This window comes from Caretta caretta, chromosome 2 (assembly GCF_965140235.1).
Source record: "Caretta caretta isolate rCarCar2 chromosome 2, rCarCar1.hap1, whole genome shotgun sequence".
NCBI classification, from domain to species: domain Eukaryota; kingdom Metazoa; phylum Chordata; order Testudines; family Cheloniidae; genus Caretta; species Caretta caretta.
This window is the reverse complement of record NC_134207.1, coordinates 49,008,445-49,033,296: the sequence shown is the minus strand read 5'-3', so window position 1 is coordinate 49,033,296 and position 24,852 is coordinate 49,008,445. Positions and strand designations below refer to the sequence as shown.

At 41.3% G+C, this 24,852-nt stretch overlaps 1 protein-coding gene across 2 annotated transcripts; it reads left to right on the top strand.

Moving 5' to 3' along the window:
- Positions 1-1,460: 1,460 nt before the first annotated feature.
- Positions 1,461-23,554, top strand: ATP6V0D2 (ATPase H+ transporting V0 subunit d2). Of its 2 annotated transcripts, none has more exons than XM_048841112.2 (8): positions 1,461-1,792; positions 11,598-11,769; positions 13,610-13,788; positions 15,107-15,186; positions 17,214-17,291; positions 20,624-20,800; positions 22,513-22,590; positions 23,134-23,554. In XM_048841112.2, the coding sequence occupies exons 1-8, from the start codon at positions 1,663-1,665 to the stop codon at positions 23,293-23,295; spliced, it is 1,056 nt and encodes a 351-aa protein (XP_048697069.1). In that variant the 5' UTR covers positions 1,461-1,662; the 3' UTR covers positions 23,296-23,554. The 2 variants fall into 2 exon arrangements, with proteins under 2 accessions (XP_048697069.1, XP_048697070.2); XM_048841113.2 differs by lacking the exon at positions 1,461-1,792 and adding an exon at positions 9,637-9,943.
- Positions 23,555-24,852: the final 1,298 nt, after the last annotated feature.

Genomic DNA, 24,852 nt, shown 5'->3' with positions numbered 1-24,852 from the left:
TCCCCTTTTTTAGCTTCAGGCCAAGTGTGCAGCCACTTCTGATCCAAGAGATCAATTTGATGATAATTAGCACATACACATTTTAATTTTAGAAAATGCCTTTCAACAGCAGCTGTGAAACACCACAGGAAATGACAAAGTCAGACAGTCATCATTCTTATATCAATTAAGCTTAACACATTACTGATCAAGTTCACACAATTTGAAATTTTATTTTGAGTCCAAATCAAAAGGGGGAAGCCTAAAAAGACCATTGAATTTACATCAATGAGATTGTTCTTGTAAGATCTGTATTTTAATAAGGTACTTTGACATTTGAATGACCAGAGCTTGAGTATCCTGACACAGTTTGGGGAAGTCGTATCTTGGAGGTGACCTCTAGATGCTCATTCCCAAGGCCTATGAAGGTCAGGAACTTCACTGAGGATCCTTTCTTGGCTGGAATGTTTGGGCCTGATCCAATGCCCATTGAAATCAATGGAAAGAGTCTCACTGAACTCAGTGTGTTCTGGATCAGGCCTGACACAAAGAGGGATGAGGTGCTGACTCCATCTCTTAGTACACACCAGAAGTATTCAGTATTTGTCTCAATTTTTGCATTCTGTTCTCCTGGACTGTGACAGAATCAGCCAGAGGGAAGGACTGATGGGGAAAAAAATCAAGAAGTATTGTAAGGTAAGTCACTCCAGGTGTCGGGACAAACAACTACCAAGGTCTTGGGCAGATAGTGTTTATCTGGCTTTCACAGTCTTACCACACATGAACAAGCCAGGCACAGGTAAGAGACAATAATGTCATGCCAGGCCTTACTTCCTTTAGGGAGGCTCTGGAAGGCAGCAGTGTCTCTCACATTTCCTGAACCCAGACAGGCTTCTCTCTCTGAGTGAGAGCTGGAGATTTGATCTTCTTCCCAGTCAGCCCCCAGCTAAGTTGTGTTCTTCCCTTTTAATTACTCTCTCCAAGCCTGAAACCTACGGCAGGTGTAGCAGGGCAGGACTGATTAAGCCCAAAGAAGGTCATTAACCCTTTCCTCACCAATGCAGGCTTTGTATACCCCATCACACTTCAGGATGAGGTAGGACATCAGGGTAGTAATCTTGCATTTTTTACACATTGCTCTCTACACAGGAGTGCAAAAGACAATTTTTTCTTTTGTAAAAACCAGACATTTACAAATTATATGAGTTTCTTGAATAGCAGCATCTGCATTCAGGCAATTGAGTGCAATCATTGTTCAATATCTGATCAGAGATGACCTAAAAAAACCTGACCCTAATATATTCAAGAAGTATGAAAATCCAATTCAAGTTTAATTGTACATTCTAAGTCCAGCTCCAAATTACTTTATGTAAAAAGTGGTTAAATCCTTTGCCCCTTCTTCTCTCTCTCCTTAGCCCATAGCAGATCCCAGCTCTGATTCTGACAGGAAGGAGTTAGATTTGTTGTCTGGCTGATTAGCTGGTGTTTTGTAAGCATCAAGCAAAGTGTAGCCAAACTACACTGGGAGCAATAAACAGGAAGAAACAAGTCAGAAAACCCAACCACGAGCTGACTGGAAATTAGTGACTATTCGTCATCACCTTCAAAAGAGAAGCACAAGACTTAGTACTCAAGGCTGTCACTTCCACAAAACAGCACAGAGATTAAGCCCTCTTCATCACCATGCTGGGGTACTCAGAGTTTTACTTCAATGTGGACCATGGCTACCTGGAGGGGCTGGTCCGAGGTTTTAAAGCTGGGATCTTGACGAATGCAGATTACATCAACCTAGTGCAGTGTGAAACACTGGAAGGTGAGTCTGTTCATTTACCTTATCGAGAGACAAATACTGTTGGCTAGATCACTGATGAAAGTTAAAAAAGAGAAAGGTGAGAAAAAGAAAGATGATAAGGAATAATGTAATTGAAAGCAAGTAGTAACCCTGTTTTTCCCTTTTGGAAACGTGCTAGAGAATATAGAATCATAGAATCATAGAATATCAGGGTTGGAAGGGACCTCAGGAGGTCATCTAGTCCAACCCCCTGCTCAAAGCAGGACCAATCCCCAGCAAAATCATCCCAGCCAGGGCTTTCTCAAGCCTGACCTTAAAAACTTCTAAGGAAGGAGATTCCACCACCTCCCTAGGTAACGCATTCCAGTGTTTCACCACCCTCCTAGTGAAAAAGTTTTTCCAAATATCCAACCTAAACCTCCCCCACTGCAACTTGAGACCATTACTCCTCATCCTATTTAATAGGAGTGAAGTCAATATGGTTCTATAGAAGTTACTCAATGAATCTATAGGCTGAGATTTTCAAAGGGATTGATACCCTACTTACAGTTTTTTTCACCATACTACACAGAATTATATATCTATATAGGATGGTTCACAAAAACCTGGAAAAAGCTTATCACTTGGTACTAAATCCATAGGATTTTCCCATAGGATTTAGGACTGTGTTACTGCATGGTTTTTAGATCATTAAGAAAGTTTCCATTTAAAGGGGGAAAAACTGGGTTTTAGGGAGATAAAGTTGTATTACTATTAAACGAAGAAAGGCTTTTGTGAAGGTGACTTTGTTGCAGAGGAGACGGGAACATGCAGTTGTTTCCAAAGCAGCTTTTCTGCGGGTCAGACTGGCCACAGACTAGATCATGCAGATTTGTGAGAATAGATAAGGAGATGATCCTTCTCCAGGCATTTCTGAAAAAACAACTTACAAGCAGAAAACTTCTTTTGCAAGTAAATGAACACAGACTTTCTTCTGTATCTGGAAGTAATAACAGCAATTATTTAACCAAAATCTTTTACACTTAGGAATTGTATTAGGTAAAATTATCAGCATAATGACTAGAAATGCAAGTTCATTGTGTCTGGAAAATTAGCAGCTTTGCTTCTGCAGTGATGGTAGCAGAATCGGTAGGAAGCTTAAACTTGCCCACAACACTCATCCCTCCCTCCTTACAAGGCTGGACTAGTGGATCTTACAATAGCCTGGAAGTGTGACCAGTTCCTGTAACCTTTCTGTACTAGTGAATATGGCCTAAGGAACTTATCAATTCTACAGATATATTCCTGCTACAGCAGGTAATTTCCATGAAACAAATATCTCCTGCTCAATGAATGTACAAGCTCTACTTCAAAATGCTGAGAGAAATAACTGACAGAGTGACTGAGTTATTAAACACAGTGATCTTTCTTCTTTTATGTCTTCTGTGCTCTCCAGGAGACAAACAGGTGATGTTCCCTGAGTCTCCTCAGAGTATAAATTAGCTCCATAGCTGTTTTCTCAAAGAGTGAAGAAATTCCTCACTTTGAGAAAAATCTTATTTTTCATACATTTAAAAAAATACCCCATCTTTTCAAAAAGTGATCATTCAAGAAAATACTTAATGGGGTTCTGGAAAAACAGAAACAACACTAAAGAAATTCTGGTTCATTTAAAAATTAAGATATTGTTAAAGAGAAAACAATTATTAAAAATGTATCTGCCTTTCAAAAGTACTGTATGTGTTCATGATGTTTTACAGACAGATAAGTGTAAGAAGCCAAGATCCTTCTCTAAATGAGCTTTGCAGTATAAATTAATTCTAATGAGGCTTTTTTTTTTTAAATCTTGCTTCCTAATCTTAACTTTACTTTAGAATCCACACACATTAGAGCCGTAGTCTGTAGCAATCCCCCTTCTGTCATGGGCTTTTGTATAATTGTATTCTCCCCATTTAACTCTTCAGTGTTTTCTTCCTTAGTAGCATTTGGCAATTTAAAAAAAAATAATACTAGATTCCGTCATATACCCCAAATTTAACAGTGACAACCAAAACCAGAGTGTCAGAATTACACCCATTACTATTTACATTAGGTGTGGGCAATAATTTTCGCCACTCCACAAATTTTGGTAAATTGTCACAGGCCGCACATTTCTACTATATTAATGGAGGAGGTGTGGGGTCTGGGAGGAAGTTTGGTGCAGGAGAGGGCTCTGGGCTGGGGCAGGGGGTTGTGGTGCAGGGTCTGGGAGGTTGCAGGAGGGGGTTCTGACCTGGGGAAGGGGGTTGGGGTGCAGGAGGTGGTGCGAGGTGGAGGCTCTGGCCGGGAGGCACGTACCACAGGTGGCTCCTGGCCGGCGGTGCAGCAGGGCTCAGACAGACTGCTTACTTGCCTACTGTGTCCCCTCCTGGAAGCAGCTGCAGCTATCTGCTGCTGGCAGTCTCTGCGTGCCCCTTGTGGGGAGGGGGTAGCAGGTCTCTGTGCGCTGCCTGTGCCTGCGCCTGCAAGCACCACCCCCACAGTTCCCATTCGCTGGTTTCCGGCCAATGGGAGCTGTGAGGATGGTGCTGGGGGCGGGGGCAGTGCGTAGAGCTGTCTCTCCCTTCCCCCCAGCCAGGGGCACGCAGAGACATGCCAGTAGTAGCCAGTCACTTCCGGGAGTTGCGTGGGGCCACGGCAGGCACGCAGCCTGCCTGAGTGCCCCGCTGCTCTGCGGAACTTTTAGTGGCCCAGAGATTGCGAGGGGGCAGCCAAAGAACCTGGCGGGCTGGACAGAAATGTTAGATGGGCTGGATCCGGCCCGCGGGCTGTATTTTGCCCACCCCTGATTTACATGCACTATATCCTAATAACAATAACTACAAGACTGTAGGTTAGAACTTTGCACTTCCTTGAAAATCTTAGGATGAGTCAAGAGTGGCAGTGAATACTCAGCCCAGAGGGAGAAGGGGCTAATATGGGGGGTCATGGGCTGCTCCAAGTGCAGGAGAGGCCTCCTGTCTAAGTTACTGCAATTTTTGAGGGGCTGCCACACAGCCAGGAATCTCTGCATCAGTGTACTGCTTCCCTGCCCACAACACAGTCCATACATCAGGACCTGTGATGGGGTTATTGAAAGGAAGACTTATGGTTGTCTCCACAGTACATGTGCTGAAGGAAATCCTCTTTCAGCCTCAGCTGGGGCTTTTAGGGTCCCCTTATGCCATTCTGGCCCTTTTACACAAAGTTAGGAGCTGGCACATTGGTGAGGGTCTCACCCTCAATATTTTACCCTCATAACACCAATGTGCAAAGAGGATAGTACTAATTTCTTATTTCTTAGGTAGGTAGCTAAGTCACAGAAGAATTAGAGGCCCAATTCTGCTACCATTAACATCAGTGAGAGTAGGCCCTCTAAGTAGGCCCTTACCTGTCCCAATATAGGCTGTGACCCTAGCAGTGGAAAGTCCAGCCAGAGCTAGATGATGTCCATAAGGCATGATGCAGGGACAAAGCACTGGGAGATATGGTAGAGAGATGAAGGGTGTTTCAGTGGTTAGATTGCTATCCTAGGACTCAGGAGACCTGGTTCAATTTCTTGCTCCACCACAGACTTCCTGTGTGACCTTGAGCATATCACTCAGTATGTACCTCAGTTCCCCATCTGTAAAATAGGGATAATAGCACTTTCCGATCTCACAAGGGAGTTGGGACAACAAACACATTCAAGAGTGTGAGGTGCTCAGATGCTACAGTAGTGGGGGCAATATAAAATACAGAAGATAAACAGATGGGCTGATTCAGTGCTTTTTGGGAGCAGTTCCCAGGGAATCCTCTTCGATGGAGTCCCAGCTGCAGCTGAAGGTAGACCTCCATAGGAAGGAAATGCTACTGCCTTTGCTGTCCCTAGCTATCTTAGAGTTTTATACTGCTCACCGTCACCATAGCATATGACTGCCTTCAGCATAAAAATCAATAGCAATAGCAAAGTCCCTTGTGGACTTTGTGGAGTCTGACACTTCTTTCTTTACGGGGTTAAACTCTGCTTGAGGCACAGGTTTTTGAGGGGAGGTGGGAGGTTGCAAGAGGTATGAAAATAAAAACAGGTGTTTGAACGGTGAGCATCACTTATGGTGGAAACTTACTGGCAGCTAAAGGCATGGCATCTCCCTCTCTCTCTCTCCCCCAACGGTCTCATGTAGATACTGAAAGGAATAAATGATGTGGGTTCCCATGGGATCCTGCAGGTAAGGGGTTTTAGAAGAAGGAGCAGTTACTCATCATCACTCTGAGTTCTGCTGGAGTGGAATGATTGGCGTCTCTGTAGTGATGGGCCATTTACTCCTGTTATATCATGTAGGTGTATTAGTAATACTTTGGGTCCACTGTGTCAAAGCTGAAGGGATGTCCAGCAGTATGGGCACTGAGATCTTACCTTGTGTCCATGGCCATGAGGAGACAGTCTTTTAATATTGTGAGAGCAGTCTCCTTGCTCTCCCCAGTCTAAACATTGATTGTGAGGCAACAAAGATGTTGGCTGATGTCACATGTTGTTGGAGCTTGGTGGTTACTACTTGCTCAATTATTTTGACCAGGAACTGGAAGTTGGAGACTGGACAATAGTGGAGAGCTCCTCAGGGTCAAGCGTTGGCTTCTTGAGGACTGGATGAACGATGTAATTTTTTCAAGTAATTTGGTTAATGTGCTTCTCTGAAGGAGTCACTATTTCCATTAGTAGTGGGCATAGCTACTGTTCTCTGGCTTTTACCAGCAAGAGGAGCAGGGATCTATTTAATAGGTTTGTTACTTTAATAATTTTTCAGAGTTTCTTCATCTTTGGCATGTGTGATGAGGCCAAACTCAGTCAGCAGTGATGGGGCAGATAATACAAGCTGGTCACAGGTGGAATTTTCTTTCCGAGTTAGCTCAATACATATTCTACAACTACAACCATTACTTGACAGGGACCCCATCCTGAAAAAAGTCTTTCTGCCCTTCAAACAACTCCCTTACCTCTCCAAGCTAATCATCAGAAGCAAGCTCCCCATAGACCAGAACACACTACCTCAAAAGCAGCACCAAACCCTGCCAGAACAACAGATGCAAAACCTGCAAACATATCTTCACTGCAACACCCTCCCACCACAACACACCTTTGACAATCCATGAGTCCTAACCATCCTTGTCACAACCTGTGATGTACCTTATCCAATGCACTAAATGCTCCAATAGCAATGATGTGAGAGAAACCAGACAATCACTACACTCTTTAATGAACTCTTACAGGAAAATGATAGAAGGCAAAGACTATGTCTACACTAGTACTTTTGTCAGTAAAACTTGTTGGTCGGGGTGTGGTTAAAAAAACCCAGACAGACGTAAGTTTCACTGACAGCAATGCCCGTGTGGACAGTGCTATGTCAGCAGGAGACACTCTCCCACCAGCATAACTACCGCCACTCATTGGGGTAGTTTAATTATGCTGACAGGAGAGCTCTCTGCTGTTGACATAGAGCGGCTACATGGGAGACCTTACAGTGGTGCAGCTGCAGCAGTACAGCTGTGCTGCTATTAGGTCTCTAGTGTAGTCATAGCCAAAAACACCCTATCGCCTGTAGGCGAACACTTGTAGCAAAAGTGATCACTCTATATCTGACCTATCAGTCCTGCTCCTCAAAGGAAACCTTCACAACACTTTCAAAAGACAAGCCTGAGAGCTTACATTCATAACTTTGCTAGACACCGAAAATCATGGACTAATTAGAAACACTGGATTTATGGTTTATTGCAGCAATCTGTAACCCACTAACAACTCCCCCAGCAGCTTCTCCCCTCCCCTTTCCTCCCTATGACTGATGGGGTGTTAAGAGGCCACTTCACCTTGAAATATGTGATAATTACTTACGCTAAACATTCTGTTCAAACCTTGTATTTAGCACTGACACTTCTTAGTTTCCCAGACCTGAAGAGCTCTGTGTAAGCTCAAAAGCTTGTCTCTCTCACCAACAGAAGTTGGTCCAATAAAAAATATTACTTCACTCACCTTGTCTCTTTAATATCCTGGGACTAACATGGCTACAACACTGCATACAATACATATTTTGATGATCTTATCAGGGGAGCATGTTAACAGCTCTTTGCAGAGCTTGATACTTGAGACTGGTGTCTGGATTATGCAGTATGGATTGACTAGCCACCTCACTCCAGAGAGGAAGGCCCCTTAAGAGTGTCTGGTTTCAGAGTAGCAGCCGTGTTAGTCTGTATTCGCAAAAAGAAAAGGAGTACTAGTGGCACCTTAGAGACTAACAAATTTATTTGAGCGTAAGCTTTCGTGAGCTACAGCTCACGTCATCAGATGCATTCAGTGGAATACAATGTAGAGTAGGTTTCAGAGGAACAGCTGTGTTAGTCTGTATTCGCAAAAAGAAAAGGAGTACTTGTGGCACCTTAGAGACTAACCAATTTATTTGAGCATGAGCTTTCGTGAGCTACAGCTCACTTCATCAGATGCATACCGTGGAAACTGCAGCAGACTTTATATACACACAGAGAATATGAAACAATACCTCCTCCCACCCCACTGTCCTGCTGGTAATAGCTTATCTAAAGTGATCAACAGGTGGGCCATTTCCAGCACAAATCCAGGTTTTCTCACCCTCCACCCCCCCACACAAATTCACTCTCCTGCTGGTGCTAGCCCATCCAAAGTGACAACTCTTTACATAATCAAGTCAGGCTATTTCCTACATAGATCCAGGTTTTCTCACATCCTCCCCACCCCCATACACACACAAACTCACTCTCCTGCTGGTAATAGCTCATCTAAACTGACCACTCTCCAAGTTTAAATCCAAGTTAAACCAGAACATCTGGGGGGGGGGGGGGTAGGAAAAAACAAGAGGAAACAAGGGGAAACAGGCTACCTTGCATAATGACTTAGCCACTCCCAGTCTCTATTTAAGCCTAAATTAATAGTATCCAATTTGCAAATGAATTCCAATTCAGCAGTTTCTCGCTGGAGTCTGGATTTGAAGTTTTTTTGTTTTAAGATAGCGACCTTCATGTCTGTGATTGCGTGACCAGAGAGATTGAAGTGTTCTCCGACCGGTTTATGAATGTTATAATTCTTGACATCTGATTTGTGTCCATTTATTCTTTTACGTAGAGACTGTCCAGTTTGACCAATGTACATGGCAGGCATTTTTGCCCCTCTGCCATGTACATTGGTCAAACTGGACAGTCTCTACGTAAAAGAATAAATGGACACAAATCAGATGTCAAGAATTATAACATTCATAAACCGGTCGGAGAACACTTCAATCTCTCTGGTCACGCAATCACAGACATGAAGGTCGCTATCTTAAAACAAAAAAACTTCAAATCCAGACTCCAGCGAGAAACTGCTGAATTGGAATTCATTTGCAAATTGGATACTATTAATTTAGGCTTAAATAGAGACTGGGAGTGACTAAGTCATTATGCAAGGTAGCCTGTTTCCTCTTGTTTTTTCCTACCCCCCCCCCCCGATGTTCTGGTTTAACTTGGATTTAAACTTGGAGAGTGGTCAGTTTAGATGAGCTATTACCAGCAGGAGAGTGAGTTTGTGTGTGTATGGGGGTGGGGGGGATGTGAGAAAACCTGGATCTATGCAGGAAATAGCCTGACTTGATTATGTAAAGAGTTGTCACTTTGGATGGGCTAGCACCAGCAGGAGAGTGAATTTGTGTGGGGGGGTGGAGGGTGAGAAAACCTGGATTTGTGCTGGAAATGGCCCACCTGTTGATCACTTTAGATAAGCTATTACCAGCAGGACAGTGGGGTGGGAGGAGGTATTGTTTCATATTCTCTGTGTGTATATAAAGTCTGCTGCAGTTTCCACGGTATGCATCTGATGAAGTGAGCTGTAGCTCATGAAAGCTCATGCTCAAATAAATTGGTTAGTCTCTAAGGTGCCACAAGTACTCCTTTTCTTAATGTAGAGTAGCTGTATCCCAAGATGCTAGGAGTGCATTTGTGAGGAGTAAATCAAGGCAAATGAGTCAGTGGCACAGTTGGAAATAGATCACAGGAAGCTTGACTCCTATTCCTCTCTGATGACGCAGTAATGTACTCTAACCTCTACATATTAGTTTGATATATTTAAAAAAAAAAAAGAAAGCTAAATTATCACTTTTCATCTTCATAGAAAATGTAGGTATATGATACAAAATATGGGTGAGTATAAAAAGATTTTTAATATATTTAGACTTGTTTTTAAGCATAATTATATTTATGTCGGATTGTTTTATCGTGCTTATATTTTTCCTTGATCTAGCGAGATTAAGCTGAGTATTTTTTCAGTTAGGAAAAGAAACCTGTACTGCACCACTCTGGATACTTCCAGTTATCTGACTCCATTGTCTATGTGCTTGAAAGGACATAACCTTTACAAATGTTTTGTCAACAGAATCTTGTGTTTAATATTGTAAAGACTTGTTTAACATGATTTCCTTCATAAGGAATTCGTTAATACTGGCAGCATTCAGTCTGGTGCAGGAAGACCTAGAGAAACACTAGCAGATGCACAGGTACTAACTGGAGTGAGTTAGTTTGACAAAAGGAGTGTGTTGAATGCGATCACTATAATGGGCCCAGTCGGGTGGTTACTCTGTGTATGTTATTGAGCGCAACAGAACATTTGTACAGTATTCAGAAAGGCTTTGTTATCAAGGCACTATAGCAAGTCTACTACTTTTTGCTAACTGCCACTTTGGAATTCATTTGTAAATGTAATAACTGTGAATCACAAAAAACATATTATCCCAAACTCTATCACTTACAATAGTGCCACTAGAGCATATGAAGCTATTATTTTAGAATATGTCAGTGGCTTTTTTTTTTTAAAGGGAATGAATGCTGAACAGGTCTGAATACTAAAAATAAATCCAAATCCCTTGTTCTACCATCAGTATTGGAAAATGGTCATAAAGCCAGGGGACAATAGTTAAGGGAACTCATATTGGGAATCCTTTGGTGGCATAGGGTTTCTGTAGTGACTTCCGCAGACCCTCCCAGTGCAGGAAGCATGGACAGGATTTTCCTATGTCTATGACCCAGCTTCTAGAATAGCCCTTTGGAGTTGCTAACAGCAGAAGTTAGAAAAGTCCAAATGTCAGGGCCCAAATGTCAGAAGAGCATCAGAGTGACTTTTCTTGAGCTGTGCTGTACAGAACTTGGCTGGAGCCTGTTTCTGGGCTAAGCTGTACCATTACAAGTATACATCTGAGTGTTGATATATCTTCATATATATAAGACCATAGTCCTCCTGGAGATATAAATAATCAATCTGAACAATGGAAGAATTCTCTAATAAAGTTATAGGGCCAGATTCACTCCTGATTTATCCCAGCTTCTACCCACATAAATCAGGAGCTCTGGGGACAGACAGTCAACTGGACAGGTTACGGTGGTGCAACCGCATGCTTAGGATGTGGGTAGTGAATAAAGCTGACTGGAGAAGAGGTGAGATAGAGCAGGTGGGAGAATGTGCTGTTTCACCCCATCACTACTGCAGTGTCACTGGTGGGACTCTATGGAGATTACGGCAGCCCTGCCCTAAGACAACCTCTGAGGAGCTACATACAATTTGCATCTCCTATAATATGTAAAAAAGCCTGGTTAGGAAAGGAAGGTGCAAATCTGTGCTAGCCCTGCACTTGCTCTAAATGAAGATAATGACAAAATTCCCTTTGACTTCACTGGAAGATGATCAAGTCTTAATATGGAAATATAGGGTAAAAACACTGAAATATGTAAAGTTATTCCAGTTGGATCTATTTCTAGTGTTGTGACAGTTTATCCTCATGGTCTCTTCTGAATCTATTTGTAGACTTGAAGTTACATCTACAGACCACAGACTATGGCAACTTCTTGGCCAATGAAACTGGCCCTCTCACCATTTCCACCATTGATGACAAACTGAAAGACAAATTACTCACAGAATTTCAATACTTTAGAAACCATGCCTTTGAGCCACTTGCCACGTTTCTGAACTTTATCACGTAAGTTAAGTTACCTCTTTATTTCAATTGCCACATTATTCAAAGTAAGTCAGGGTAAATTTCTTGTTCTCGCAATTTACACACAGCTGGCCAATAAGTGAAATTTATTTAATACTGTACCATTTTTTAAAAGTGTAACTCAGTGTTTAGAAATCTAAATAAAAGTCTGTTCTTATTTGTTACATCATGAACTAACAGTTTCAAAGTTGTATTACTTGTTTGGCGTGGAGGAGGTGAGATGGGGAGGAGAAATTTACATTTTTCAAAAGATAATTGTTTTTAAATTAGGGTTTGGATTTTTGGGGCAAGATGAAGAAACTAATGATATAGAAGATAGGATTTCTAATGCAGAGTACATACTCTATATTTCCATCCAGATAGCAAACTCTGCATCTTGTTTCAAGGTGGCAATCTAAATATGAATTTCTGTGGTCTTTAGTGAGATGTTTAGATCCTAGTAGCTTTATTTTTGAAAGATCTAAGTGCTATTTGATCTGGTCTTGACTTTAACAACATATTACTGAGAGAACATAGACCTGATTTATGTTGGTTTGGATGCTTTAGCAAAATCACCTCTTCTCTGTAGTAAACACTTCAGTACACATTCTTATCTTTTAATACATGGTGACTGTGACAAACTTGCAAGACTTTACTTCCCAGCTTAGTTTGGGGTAGTAATATTTTTTCCTGACACAAAAGTAAAGTATCATTAATTTTTTCCTCAGTATCATCATAAAGATTGCTGAGTTAATTTTGTGCATGGACTAATAAACATGGTGATTCTGAAAGACCACACTAGGACAGTTATGCACTAGAACCATGCAAAATTCACAATTCTTATTTTACAGAATTTCATTCAAAAATTATTGCTGTTTTCATTTCACAGTTTTGCATGCACACATTCCCCTCCCCCATCAGCATACACTGTGGTGTTTTGCAGTAGGGATAGTACTTTCGTAGTACATCACATACCTTTCACTTCACTAAGCTACATGTCCAAAATCCTTTAATCTCCTTTCAAAATTTGCATAGGAAATTCAGAATCAGCGAAACAAAACTGAAGAGTAATATCCATTCTTTAAATGTCACCGGTAAAACACTATGGAAATCTATTCTGTCCACATGTGTTACAGCCCCAAAGTTCCTCAGGGTCATAGCAACACGATGTCCATGAATGACAGGTTTTGCATTTCAATTTCAGAGTTACTGAAAAGGTCCAGATCATTCACTCTCATGGTAAACCCACAGAAGACTGCTAAGAGGGAAGAAATCTCTGTGAGGATCCCTATAGCCATGGGGCTGGTCTCAAGGATGCCGAGGGATCTGCAGGAGGCCAGGATCTTCCCCTGAGCTCTGTAGTTATAGTGTCCACCAGTCATGATAGCTCACTTAAAAGAATAACTCCATCAGCAGAAGTGGTTCTAGAGGAACTTTGAATACAGGCACGTTAGATACTTGCAGTTATCCTTATGTTCCCCATGGGAAACAGCAGTATCCCCAAATAGCAACAGCTTCTAGTTCATCAGATGTACTTTTGATGCAATATATTAGTAGATCTTAAATCAGAATCACATCCTGAGGCTGCAATGCTGCATAAGAAGACTTACCATACATTCATGCTTACTCCTTTCTTTAGAACAAGTCCAAAAGCACTTATATGTCAAAGCAACACCAGCATTCAAAATTAAGGTTATCTAGCAGCCATTTTTCTGTCTGTGAGATGTTGATATTTGAATAGATGAAAACAGAGCAAGTACTTTGGTGGTTTATGGTCTGTAGGGTTTTTTTTTATATTTAAGAAATAAATAATGTTGTTTTTTAACCTTTTTTTCAAACTCAGGTACAGCTATATGATTGACAACGTGATTCTGTTGATAACTGGTACACTGCATCAGCGACCCATAGCTGAACTTGTTCCCAAGTGCCACCCTTTGGGCAGTTTTGAGCAAATGGAAGCAGTCAGCATTGCCCCAAACCCTGCAGAGCTATTCAATGCAATTTTGGTTGACACACCATTAGGTATGAAAATGTAATGATCTGTCTGCAGATGCTCCTCTTCACATATTCCTGATAATTTCATTTCAGAACACACCAGCAGTTGTTTCACCAGATATTATATGATTTGATAATTTAACCTATGAGTAATTGGCAAGTGAATTGCAGGACAAGATGCAGTTTTGAAGTGGTATTTTGTGCATTTCACAAAACAATTTTAAAATAAGACAGTTGATTAACAATTTTTATTTAACCCGAATAGAAGTCACATATAGAAAATATGCTACTCTAGATCAAATTTTTATAGCTTACTTTCAGAAATATCAAGGGACTCTGATAATGGTTGAATTCTTATTTCAGAAGTGTACTGTAAACATATGCCAACAGCTGTTTCTGTAAATGAATCATTTAGGACAACTCCTGCCCATGTCTCTTTAGGTGCCAAGGTCCTTGGTAATGGCACCAGTTATTATTATTAAATATTTATTTTATGGCAGTGCCCAAAAGCCCCAGCTGCGTGTGGGCACCCATTGTGCTTGGCACAGTGCAAACACAGAAAGAGCCGATCCCTGCATTGAATGGTTTACAATCAAAAGATAAAACAGACCAAGGAATGAGGTTGTGGATATAATATACAAGCAAAAGAATATGGTGAACAATTGGCATAGCTTTGTTAGTTACACTTACAGTAATTTTAAGTTATTCAACTGCACAAAGTGGGATAGGATTTTGTGTGCACCCTATGTGCTATGTTGAGCCCCACTCTGTAGGCATTCCCTGCGTAAAGGAGCTAGAGCAGGGATAGACTGGGGAAAGATTGGGGCTGGAGGATCCTTTGTTATATGGAGCCTCTGGTCCTTCCCCATATACAAAAACACACACGGAAGAGGTATGGCTAGGGAAGGGAGGCTACACCACCAATTGGGCTGGAGTACCCTCTGCAGAGCAGCTCCATGACCTGGGAAGGAAGATTCTTCTCTTCATTCCACTCTGGAAATCTCCCCAAAGCCCAGCCCAACTACTTGTGCTAAGTGCTAGGGAGTAGGTTAGGGCCTTAAAATAATTACTCTGTTAGGCATCCCCATCTGATGCTCTCTGGAGATTTGGGCACTGACAGCTAGATTGATTTCCCTTGTAGCAAAATCCCAGCATATAGAGAAAAATTAAGAGGATTTCACATATTTACCTTTCTGTTTCTCCTCCCACTTCCCCCTCAAATTACCTTTTATTGAAACCACAACTCCTTGATCGCTACCACAGAGTTTGTAGATTGCTACTGGTCAGGGATACTCACATATCTCCATATGAATTTATTCTGTAATTTAACAATTTCTGCTTTCAGCTCCTTTCTTTCAAGACTGCTTGTCTGAAAATGACTTGGATGAAATGAACATTGAAATAATGCGAAACAAACTGTACAAGGTAAATGCTTCTTAGAATACTATACTGTGAACTTCCTATAAAAGTGAAAAAAAATCGCAAGAAAATGATAGAACATCTGGAATTTGAGAACTATCATCATGTTCTATTTTTTAAAACGAAAATGCTGTGGGTGTAAACTAGTGTCTTAATCCATTTGCTTACGATTAACTAAAAGTCATTTTAAGTTGTCAACCAAACATCACAGCGTTGTTGGATCTTAAGACATCCATAATAGGTTTTCTAGACTCCCACAATTTTTGGCATGACTAACCTTTCTCTTATTTACAAAAGGTAAATAACTTGAAGATTTCTAATTACTTCGATTCTACCACTTTAAATTCCATTTAGTAGAGTTCATTATTGACATTGTCTATGATCAGTAGAGTTGATTGAATTTTTTCAAATTTTGAAGTTTTAGTGTACATTTTTGAATGTTGACAAAAGGGAAAAATTGATGAAGTGTGTTAATTTTTTCAACCAGCTCTACATTTAAACTAAGTGTTTTGCTTAATTTTAATCCTGCTTTTTCTAGTCTGTAGCATTGCTACAGCAGCTTGTGAGAACAATTTCTTCTTTGTAGTATCTCATTCTGCACTTATTGGATGTTTACTGTAGCATAGTGATTTACATCTTCTCAGTGCTTTACGAATATTAATTAGTACATAGGACCATATCATATCATAGGCTATTTCCAGACTATACATATTTCATTCCCATAAATTTTCGTCCTAATCCATTCTCTTCAAACCTTTTAGTATCCTATTTGTTCAGCTATTTTCTTTCTTCCTTTCACAGCTGATGCCCCAAATTGTATGCAATATTCCTGTAATAGTGCAAAAGGGAAAAACTATTCATTTGGTCTTACAAGTATTATTTATACCTCCCAAATCTGCATTTGCTTTTTAAATATTCAGTGCATTATTACCATTCATATTTACATTTTCATCAACAATTACACCCAGGGATTTTATTCTCCCACATTACTACTGTCCAGCCACTCATTTCTTATAACATATAGCTTTAATTTTTATATCCTATGTGCAATGCTTGTTAAATTATCCTTGTTAAATCTCTTTATATCCCTCTCTTCTCACTCCTCCAAATTATTGGGGGATCATTCAATATCTTCTAAATTATTAAAAATTTCCACATTCCCTGCCTTCAGATTAATGTCAGCTCTGAATTTTATCAATGAATTGTTTAGCCCTTCCTCCAGATGGTATTGTCCTGGGTCCATCATGGAACCCCACAGACAGATTCTCAATAGGTTGCCTCCATTTATGGTTAGCTGTTTATTATGTGGAGCTAGAGACTGCTTCCTTTAATAAGATTCTGTGATGTTGTAGCAAATGTCTTTCCACAACTTAATAGTAACAATGCCCTTAGAGGGGATCATAGGAAAAACAGCATGTAACTCAGAAAAATATTTACTAACACAAAGTTTACTTCTCGGGCACACAGGGGTTTCACTAAACAGATCATGTGCTGCGAAAGTTCCAAGGCAATTGGAGTGAGACTCCTCACCAGGTCACAGTGGCAGTGGATGTGCTGTACAGCCCCAAGCTGCAGTAGCTTTGTTGGCTGATGTGACCTAACTCAGGGTTTTGAGAGGCATGGGGCAGAGATTAGCTCATGTATCCGCCTAGTTACAGACTCACAGCTGTAGCACCTGTCCCCAAACCCCTCCTCTGCATTGGACTGCTGAGTTTCCCTCAGCCATTTGCTTCCTGTGCAGTGGCAGTTCATTGGATCTGGAGTCCAGAGGCCTTCAGCACCCTCTTTGGAGAGCAGGGAGAGTGCAGTATTTGTCCATTACATCCTTTAGACGTTACTAACATTTTAAGAGGAAGACATTTTAATTTTTCAGGCTCAATCTAGTAAAGCATTTAAACGCATGCTTACCTTTAAGTATGTAAGTAGTGCCATCAATTTCAACTGGAATACCCACATGCTTATGTGCTTTGCTGGACTGGGGCCTTAATGAAGTTCTATATAAAATGTGTCTTTTTCTCCCTCTTTTCTCCTAGTCTTATCTCGAGGCTTTTTATAAGTTCTGTGAAAAACAAGGAGGCACCACAGCAGAAATAATGTGCCCTGTTCTTGAGGTAAGAAGAGTGCAGACCTTACGCATCTAAGTATTCCATGAGGCTTTTCTAGCTCAATTATTTAAAGTGCTTTTCCTGCTCCTTCCTTCTTTTCCCGATTTGTGAAACTACTTTGCCTGACATTCAACTTTTCTCTGAGTGACAACTGGTTTACTAGGATCTGATGAAAACACTTGTTTCAGGTCCAAATTCAACAATTACTTACAAAAGTAGCCATTCCATTTCAAGAGAGGAGTCAGCCTCAGTTAGTATTTTTCTATAACTGCCACAGTAGAAGAGTTACCAACCTGTACAGTAGTATCGGAGATCTCTTACATTTGTTAATACACTTGGTATAAGGAAGGAAAAAAGCTGATTTAGATTTTTTTAACACCTTTCCCCCTGACATTAGGTCTTGATATTGAAGGTCTCAAATCACTGATTTTTAAAGGGTATTAACTGGCAGAAATACAGTGTCGTAGAGGTTTGATTTTCAAAAGTGCTTATTGTTGGTCTAATTCTGCTCCCCTTGAAGTTAATTCTCCAAGTCAGAACTGAGTGACTTTTGAAATTTCCATCCTGCAGGAAATCCAGACATTTCAACACATTTGTTTTCACCCCAAATTGGCACACAGTAGAAATTTTGAATTTTTCTGTGGAACAGAAATTCCAGAATAACTGATTCAGAAATGTTGAAATGTTTTGTTTTGACAGTTTTCAAATGAAACAGTTTGACATTCACAAAACTGAAATGTTTCATTTGTTGTAATGAAGCAAAGTGCTTTGTTTAAAATAATTTTCAACTGCATTTCCCATTATACTACATTACAACTCCCATAAGGCATCTCAGAAGCTTGATGCCCCTATTTTCATCTATGCCAGGCAGGGAGACTGCCCTACATCTCCCATGATGTGCCATACAGAGCTTGGTTAGAGTGAAATCTGTGTTGCATTGTGGGAGATGGAGTACTTGTGGCACCTTAGAGACTAACCAATTTATTTGAGCATAAGCTTTCGTGAGCTACAGCATTATGCATCTGATGAAGTGAGCTGTAGTTCACGAAAACTTATGCTCAAATAAATTGGTTAGTCTCTAAGGTGCCACAAGACCTCCTTGTCTTTTTGCGAATACAGACTAACACGGCTGCTACTCTGAAACCTGTCATTATGGGAGATGTAGTCCTCCAGGGAGCTCAGACTATTGGAGAGAATGGAGGCCTATGAGTTGATATGGAAATGCAATTTAATGTTTTATTGAACTGATTCAGAATGAAACAACAGAATAAAAAACAAAATATTCCTATTTGGGTTGGTCTGATCCGAAATAAAATATTTCATTTCCACTTTCTGCACAAACTGAGATTTTCTTGTGGAAAGTTTCCATTTTGCAGAAATAGCATTTTCCATGAGAAAATAATTCAGATACAAAATTCTCGACCAGCTCTAGTTGAAGTCAATGGGAGTTTTACCAGTGACTTCAGTGGGAGCAAGAGTATGCCCATGCTAAGCATTTTTGCGTATAGATCAGCCGGCTATCAGTGTAGAGTTCTTTATAGAAGCATTAGCCCCCATAACATTAAACTAATCTAAGGATATGTGTTGAAACGTCTGTCTATTTATAAAGACAGCTAATAAAGAAGTTTAATTATACGGACGAAGAAGAAGTTGCCATTTATACCGTACTTTCATACATATGCTCAGGTCTCACCCTGCAAACCTTACTCAAACGTGCAGCCATCCTGCAGTCAATGGAACTATAACCATAAGAAAGGGTTGCATGATCATTCCCCAAACTAAAAAAGTTACCATATTTAAATATAATTTAAATGTACATTGTCCTCAAAATACTATAGATATAATGGCTAAACGTCACCCTATATAGACATTATAGGTCAAATCCTCCTGCTTTCTCTACTTATGAAAGTAGACCTACTGGAGTTGATGTGCCTGCTCACATTAGTAAGGCAAGTAGGATTTGGCTCTATTACTTATTAACCAGAAATCTTTTCATGCACACTTATTTTCTAATCATTTCCCCATTGTTTATTCTCTTTCCCTATGCTGAAGTCATGCCAGTGCAATCAGGTCACTGTTAGAACTTGTTCTAGTCTATGCTCAGGATCTAAGAATGTAAATCTGTTCTTAAATTTGCAAAACAATGTTGCAACTGCTAAAATGTAAACAAATTATATTGCTCAATAGAAAACTGTAATTCTCTGCTCACCAAAGCATTCTGAAAGTTCACACACTCGGAAGCACTTCACACTGCCTAAATTCTGCTCATGCTGGCTGTATTTTGGTCTGGATAATTCTCAAGCAAGCCCAGTAATTAGCTGAGCCATAACTTTTTTTAAAAAGGTACTGTGCTTTAAAAAAAGAAGAAAGGAAAAAAAGCTATTTTGGTCCCAAGTCAGTAAAAGAATTGGTAAACTTAAAGATCATTTAAACTTTCACTTATCTTTAAAATATGAATTAAATCCCTCAGGGTGATAAGTGAAATTTTCTCTTGTGCAGAGGAACAAAACAAGGCCTACATGTTGGCATGAATTTTACAGTTTTCCCTGCAGCAGTAGATAGAACTGACATCTAAAGCTGTCAGAAGAAACATAGCCCTCTGCTTTAGGTGTTAGTAATCATTTAGTGCAGAGAAAACACAGAAACCTGGAGGCTAGAACCTGGCAGGCAAAATGTTTCAGTTCACCTCTCCTACGTCCTTATCTGTTGTTTTAAGTCCTCTGCACATGTAGCAATTATTTTTAAACTTTTCCATTTCACCTTTAATCTCAATAGCAGCTCTCCAGAGACCTGAAGTTACTGAAATAAATGCGGTCTACTTTTGATCTCTCTCTCTCTCTCTCTTTCTTTTTTTTTTTTTGTTTAAATGTGTTGAGCAATGTTACTTAAATCTACAAGGGGGAAAGGGAAGAGATTTCCCAGTAGTCTGCAGAATTAAATGTTTTGAGAAGCAAGAAGTAGGGAAATGAGGGGGTGGCCAGTGGATGGGATGAGACGTCAGTGCAAGAGTCATAGAATGAAAGCTTAACTTTCTTAATTTCTCGTTAGAGAGACAAGGGGGGGCGAGGTAATATCTTTTATTGGATGAATTTCTGTTGGGGAGAGAGACAAGCTTTTGAGATGACATAGAGCAGTCATCCAATACGTAGTATCAAAAATCATAGGGCCTACTTCTTGCAAACACTTTCTACCAAGTGTAGCACTTACTGATTTGAGTAGTCCTGTTAGACTTTAATGGGACTACTCATGGCATTAAACACTAGCACTCATTATTATGCTGTTTTTTAGAATCAAGACATCTAATTAAGTCTGTTACCTGTTTTGTTTTATGAATTAAGTTTGAAGCAGACCGACGTGCCTTTATCATCACCATTAATTCATTTGGCACGGAGCTGAGTAAAGACGACAGAGAGAAACTATATCCAACTTGTGGAAAACTTTATCCAGAAGGCTTACACCTCCTGGCCAACGCAGAGGACTATGAGCAAGTGAAGTGTGTGGCAGATTACTATGCAGTATGTAAGATGTTTCAAATGTCTTTCAATATTCCAGGATGTTGGCTTCCAAGAAAAGCCCTGCACTACAAGATGAAAACATTTTTTAAAAAGTCAAGTATCCAACACAAGTATCAAATTCAAAGGATCCAAAATGACGGTATATTGAATCAAAGGCTTTCAGTACAGGAAATTGAGAACATTGAAGTTATTGCATTAGTGTAGTACAAGTGCCCATCACAGAGACATGAAAGTAGGGCCAAATCATACCTTCCTACAAGCAAAACTGTTCCCATACCACAAAGGTCCCAAGAAACTCAGGTTCATTTTTTGGCAGTGAAGACAAGTCTGACATTTCTTGGCAGATTATGGTTCCCCCTTGTCCCAAGGTAGTTCTGGTCCCCATGTATCCACCCCCATCCTGTAGGGACCCTGGGACCCAGGCCTCCCTCAGCCGGAAAGTTTCCCCTCTCTTTTACCTGCACAGTGCATGAGCCAGTACCGCCAGCAGTCAAGTTATCAGCGGATTCTTCTGCACTCTGTACAGAAACAAGCTCCCCATGTGCTGGGCTGCCACATCATTTAGCCCAGTCGCCCCTCTGTTTGAACAGAGGAGTGGTGGGGACAAATTTCACTGGTGTTGTGACCACTCAGCTGGAGTGATGCTCCAGACTGCTCCGGCAGCAGCTGTACTGATTTAGCACAGGATCACTGCTTAAAAGTGATTGGGATATCTCTCTCCAGTTCCACAGCCCATGGTACTTTGAGTAAGTGCAAAAATCTTGGTGTGTGGGGCTGCCTCCGCATCTAGAGCCCTCACCTAACTGGCACCGCTGCTTCTCAGTTGTTACCTCAGGGAAGAGGGGTTTAGGTAGCCATGAAAATGCAGGCTGTATTCTTCCAAACCTACAGATCATAGGGATTTACAGAAAAGGGGTCCAAGCCCCCATAGGACCTCCCTGTCCACTGGCAGCATGGCTCCTACATAAGTTGCACTGCCACTGGAGAGGCATGTCACACATGCACACACAAACGTTCTCTGTGAGGAGGGTGAAGCAACAGAGACTAAGCGAATGCTACTTGCAGCAGTCTTGATCGGTGTCTACACTGTGCTATGTCAGCAGAAGACGCTCTCCTGTCGATGTAATGCATCTTCACCAGATGCGCTACATTGGTGCCCTCCTTTCACACACACACACAAAAAAAAAAAAAAAGCATGCGGGGAGATAGGGTTCTATCAGATCTTTGTAGTGAATTTTGTGGTTCAGCCTCCCTTCTACAACACAAGTTGCATCACAAATTAATACATACAGATTGCACCCATATTTTGCATCTGCTAAACGAACTGTGAATGTAAGCATGATTTTTGTGCTTCTAGCTACTTGACCTGCATTCATAAGATGGAGGCTGCCTTTCTGAAAATGTGTTTCTAAGTCACTGAAGAAGTCCTAAAGTAAATGGGGTAGTTGTACTCATGCAATAGCAAACCCCTTACAGTTCTCTCATTTAAATTAAAGTTCAGAGGGAAAAGGGGAGGACAAGCAAGGGCAAATGCCACTATTTTTCTCCTTCAGTGCATATTTGCATGGTCCATGCATTCTAGACAATCAAGTACAGTCTGCATGGGTTCCTATTTACAGAAAGATTACTTAATGTAGAGAAGGTTTGTTTGATTTTGATAAATAGGATGAATTAACATATTATTTCTCATTGGTGATGGTTTGTGCTTCTAGGAATACAAGGCTATGTTTGAAGGGGTAGGAAATGGTACGGGAGAAAAGACACTGGAAGATGCATTTTTTGAACATGAGGTAAGACGTTCCACCTCTAAATGTATTACTATCAAAACAATTTTACTCATCTGTGACAGGGAGTGGTGGTCGTCATTCAGTAGATAGTGCTATTTCTTCTGAGTCTATACTGACCCAATAACCCAACATTGTGTTAGGACACACTGCACTGTTATAATTGGTATATTTGGAGGAGACAAAACAGAAGGCTTCACTTTCTAAGTAAAACAAATGCCAGGGCACCCTTTGAAAGTGTGTGATTGCAGGTTTAAAGCCTCATGGTATGGCCAAATTCCATCTCAAGCAATTATAAACCATTTACTGAAATTTCCTCTGCAATATCCATAGGAGACGGCATTTATTTCCTGCCCTAAATTCTTGGATGATGTTTCTGTGATCTGTTAAAGAGTTGCCACAATTAAACCAGACATTGCTGCATTTTGATCATGCTTTTAGTGGGCAGATCCCTCGTTATAGTTAGTTAAGTTTGTAAAGTGCTTAAGAATCCTATTCTTCTTTAATGCATCATTTTAAAGATAGTTCTGATTTAATGTTTTTCCTTAGGTAAAAATGAATGTGCTTGCCTTCAATAACCAGTTCCATTTTGGAGTGTTCTACGCTTATGTCAAGCTGAAGGAACAAGAAAGCAGAAATATTGTCTGGATTGCTGAGTGCATTTCCCAGAGACATAGAACAAAAATTAACAACTACATTCCGATTTTCTAATTCAGATAATTTATAGTTCTAGAGTGCACAAACAGAAACAATTTGTGAATACTGAAGAAGAACATTTTAAAAAAGTTTTTCACAGATTTTACAAAATGTATTAATGGTCACCTTTATACATAGAACAATGGAAACAAAACAAAAACTAAGATCATAGATACAAGTATTTTCCCCTTTATCAGATAATAATTGACTGAATCTTATTTTTAGCTGTTTTTACCCCCTCAATATGCTCATTTTAATTTAGTTGGTCAATAAAAATTGCCTACAGGTTCCTGTTTGTTTATTCTTTGCCTCCCATGCCAATATAAGTGTCACGTCTGTGTTTTGCACTAGTGGTTTTTGGAAGTCTCATCAGAAGGTTTAATTTGAGAAACTAACTAGCAGTTTTCTCAAAGGACATGGTTTGATACATGCCAGTAGAGCCACCTTTTTCAATCCTAGAAGATCATAGTTAAGTGAAAGTTAAGGATCTCTTAACGCTGCTGTTACAAGGGACAAGAAGGACTAACTGGGGGAATAGCGAGATAGACAAAACCTGTGACGGTCCCCTTGCAGCTCTTCCACCACTTTCTTCCTTCTAGCTAGGGTTGCCAAATTTCTAATGGCACAAAACTGAACAACTTCACCCTGTCTCTTCTCTGAGGCCCCACCCCCACTCACTCCAGCCCCCCCCCCTCCATCACTTGCTCTCCCCCACCCTCACTCACTTTCATTGGGCTGCGGCAGGGGGCTGAAATGCAGGAGGGGGTGAGGGCTCCAGAGTGGGACCAAACATGAGGGGTTCAGGGTGTGCGAGCGGGCTTTGGGCTGGGGTAGCAGTGCGGGCTCCAGATGGGGGTGTGGGCTCTGGGGTGGGGCTGGGAATGAGCAGTTTGGGGTGCAGGAGGGGCCTCAGGGCTGTGGCAGGGGGTTTGGGTGTGGGAGGGGGTGCAGGCTCTGGGAGGGGGCTTAGGGCTGGGGTAGAGGATTGGGGTGCAGGAGGGAGTGTGGGCTCTGGGAGGGAGTTTGGGTGAGGGTGGGGGTTCCGACCTGGGGCAGAAGGTTGGGGTGCAGGGTCTGGGAGGCAGTTTGGGTGCGCAAGGGGGTTCCGACCTAGGGCAGAGGATTCAGGATGTGGACTCTGGCTGCACGGTGCTTGCCTCAGGCAGCTCCTGATCAGCAGTGCAGTGGGGCTAGGGTCTGCCCTAGCTTCGCGCTGCTCCTGGAAGTGGCCAGCATGTTTGGCCCCTAGGCGGAGGCACGGCCAGGTGGCTCTGTGCAGGGTGCATTGCTTGCACCCCCAGGTGCTGCCCCCCGCAGCTCCCATTGGTCACGGTTAGCCAATGGGAGCTGCGGAGCAGGCACTGAGGGCGCAGGGCATATGTGGAGCTTCCCTGATTGCCCCTGGACCTACGGGCTGCAGGGACATGCTGGCCACTTCTGGGAGCTGTGCAGGGCCAGAACAGGCAGAGAGCCTGCCTTAGCCCCACTGCGCCACCAACCGGACCTTTAATGGACTGGTCAGCGGTGCTGACCAGAGCCGCCAGGGTCCTTTTTCGACCGAGCATTTTGGTA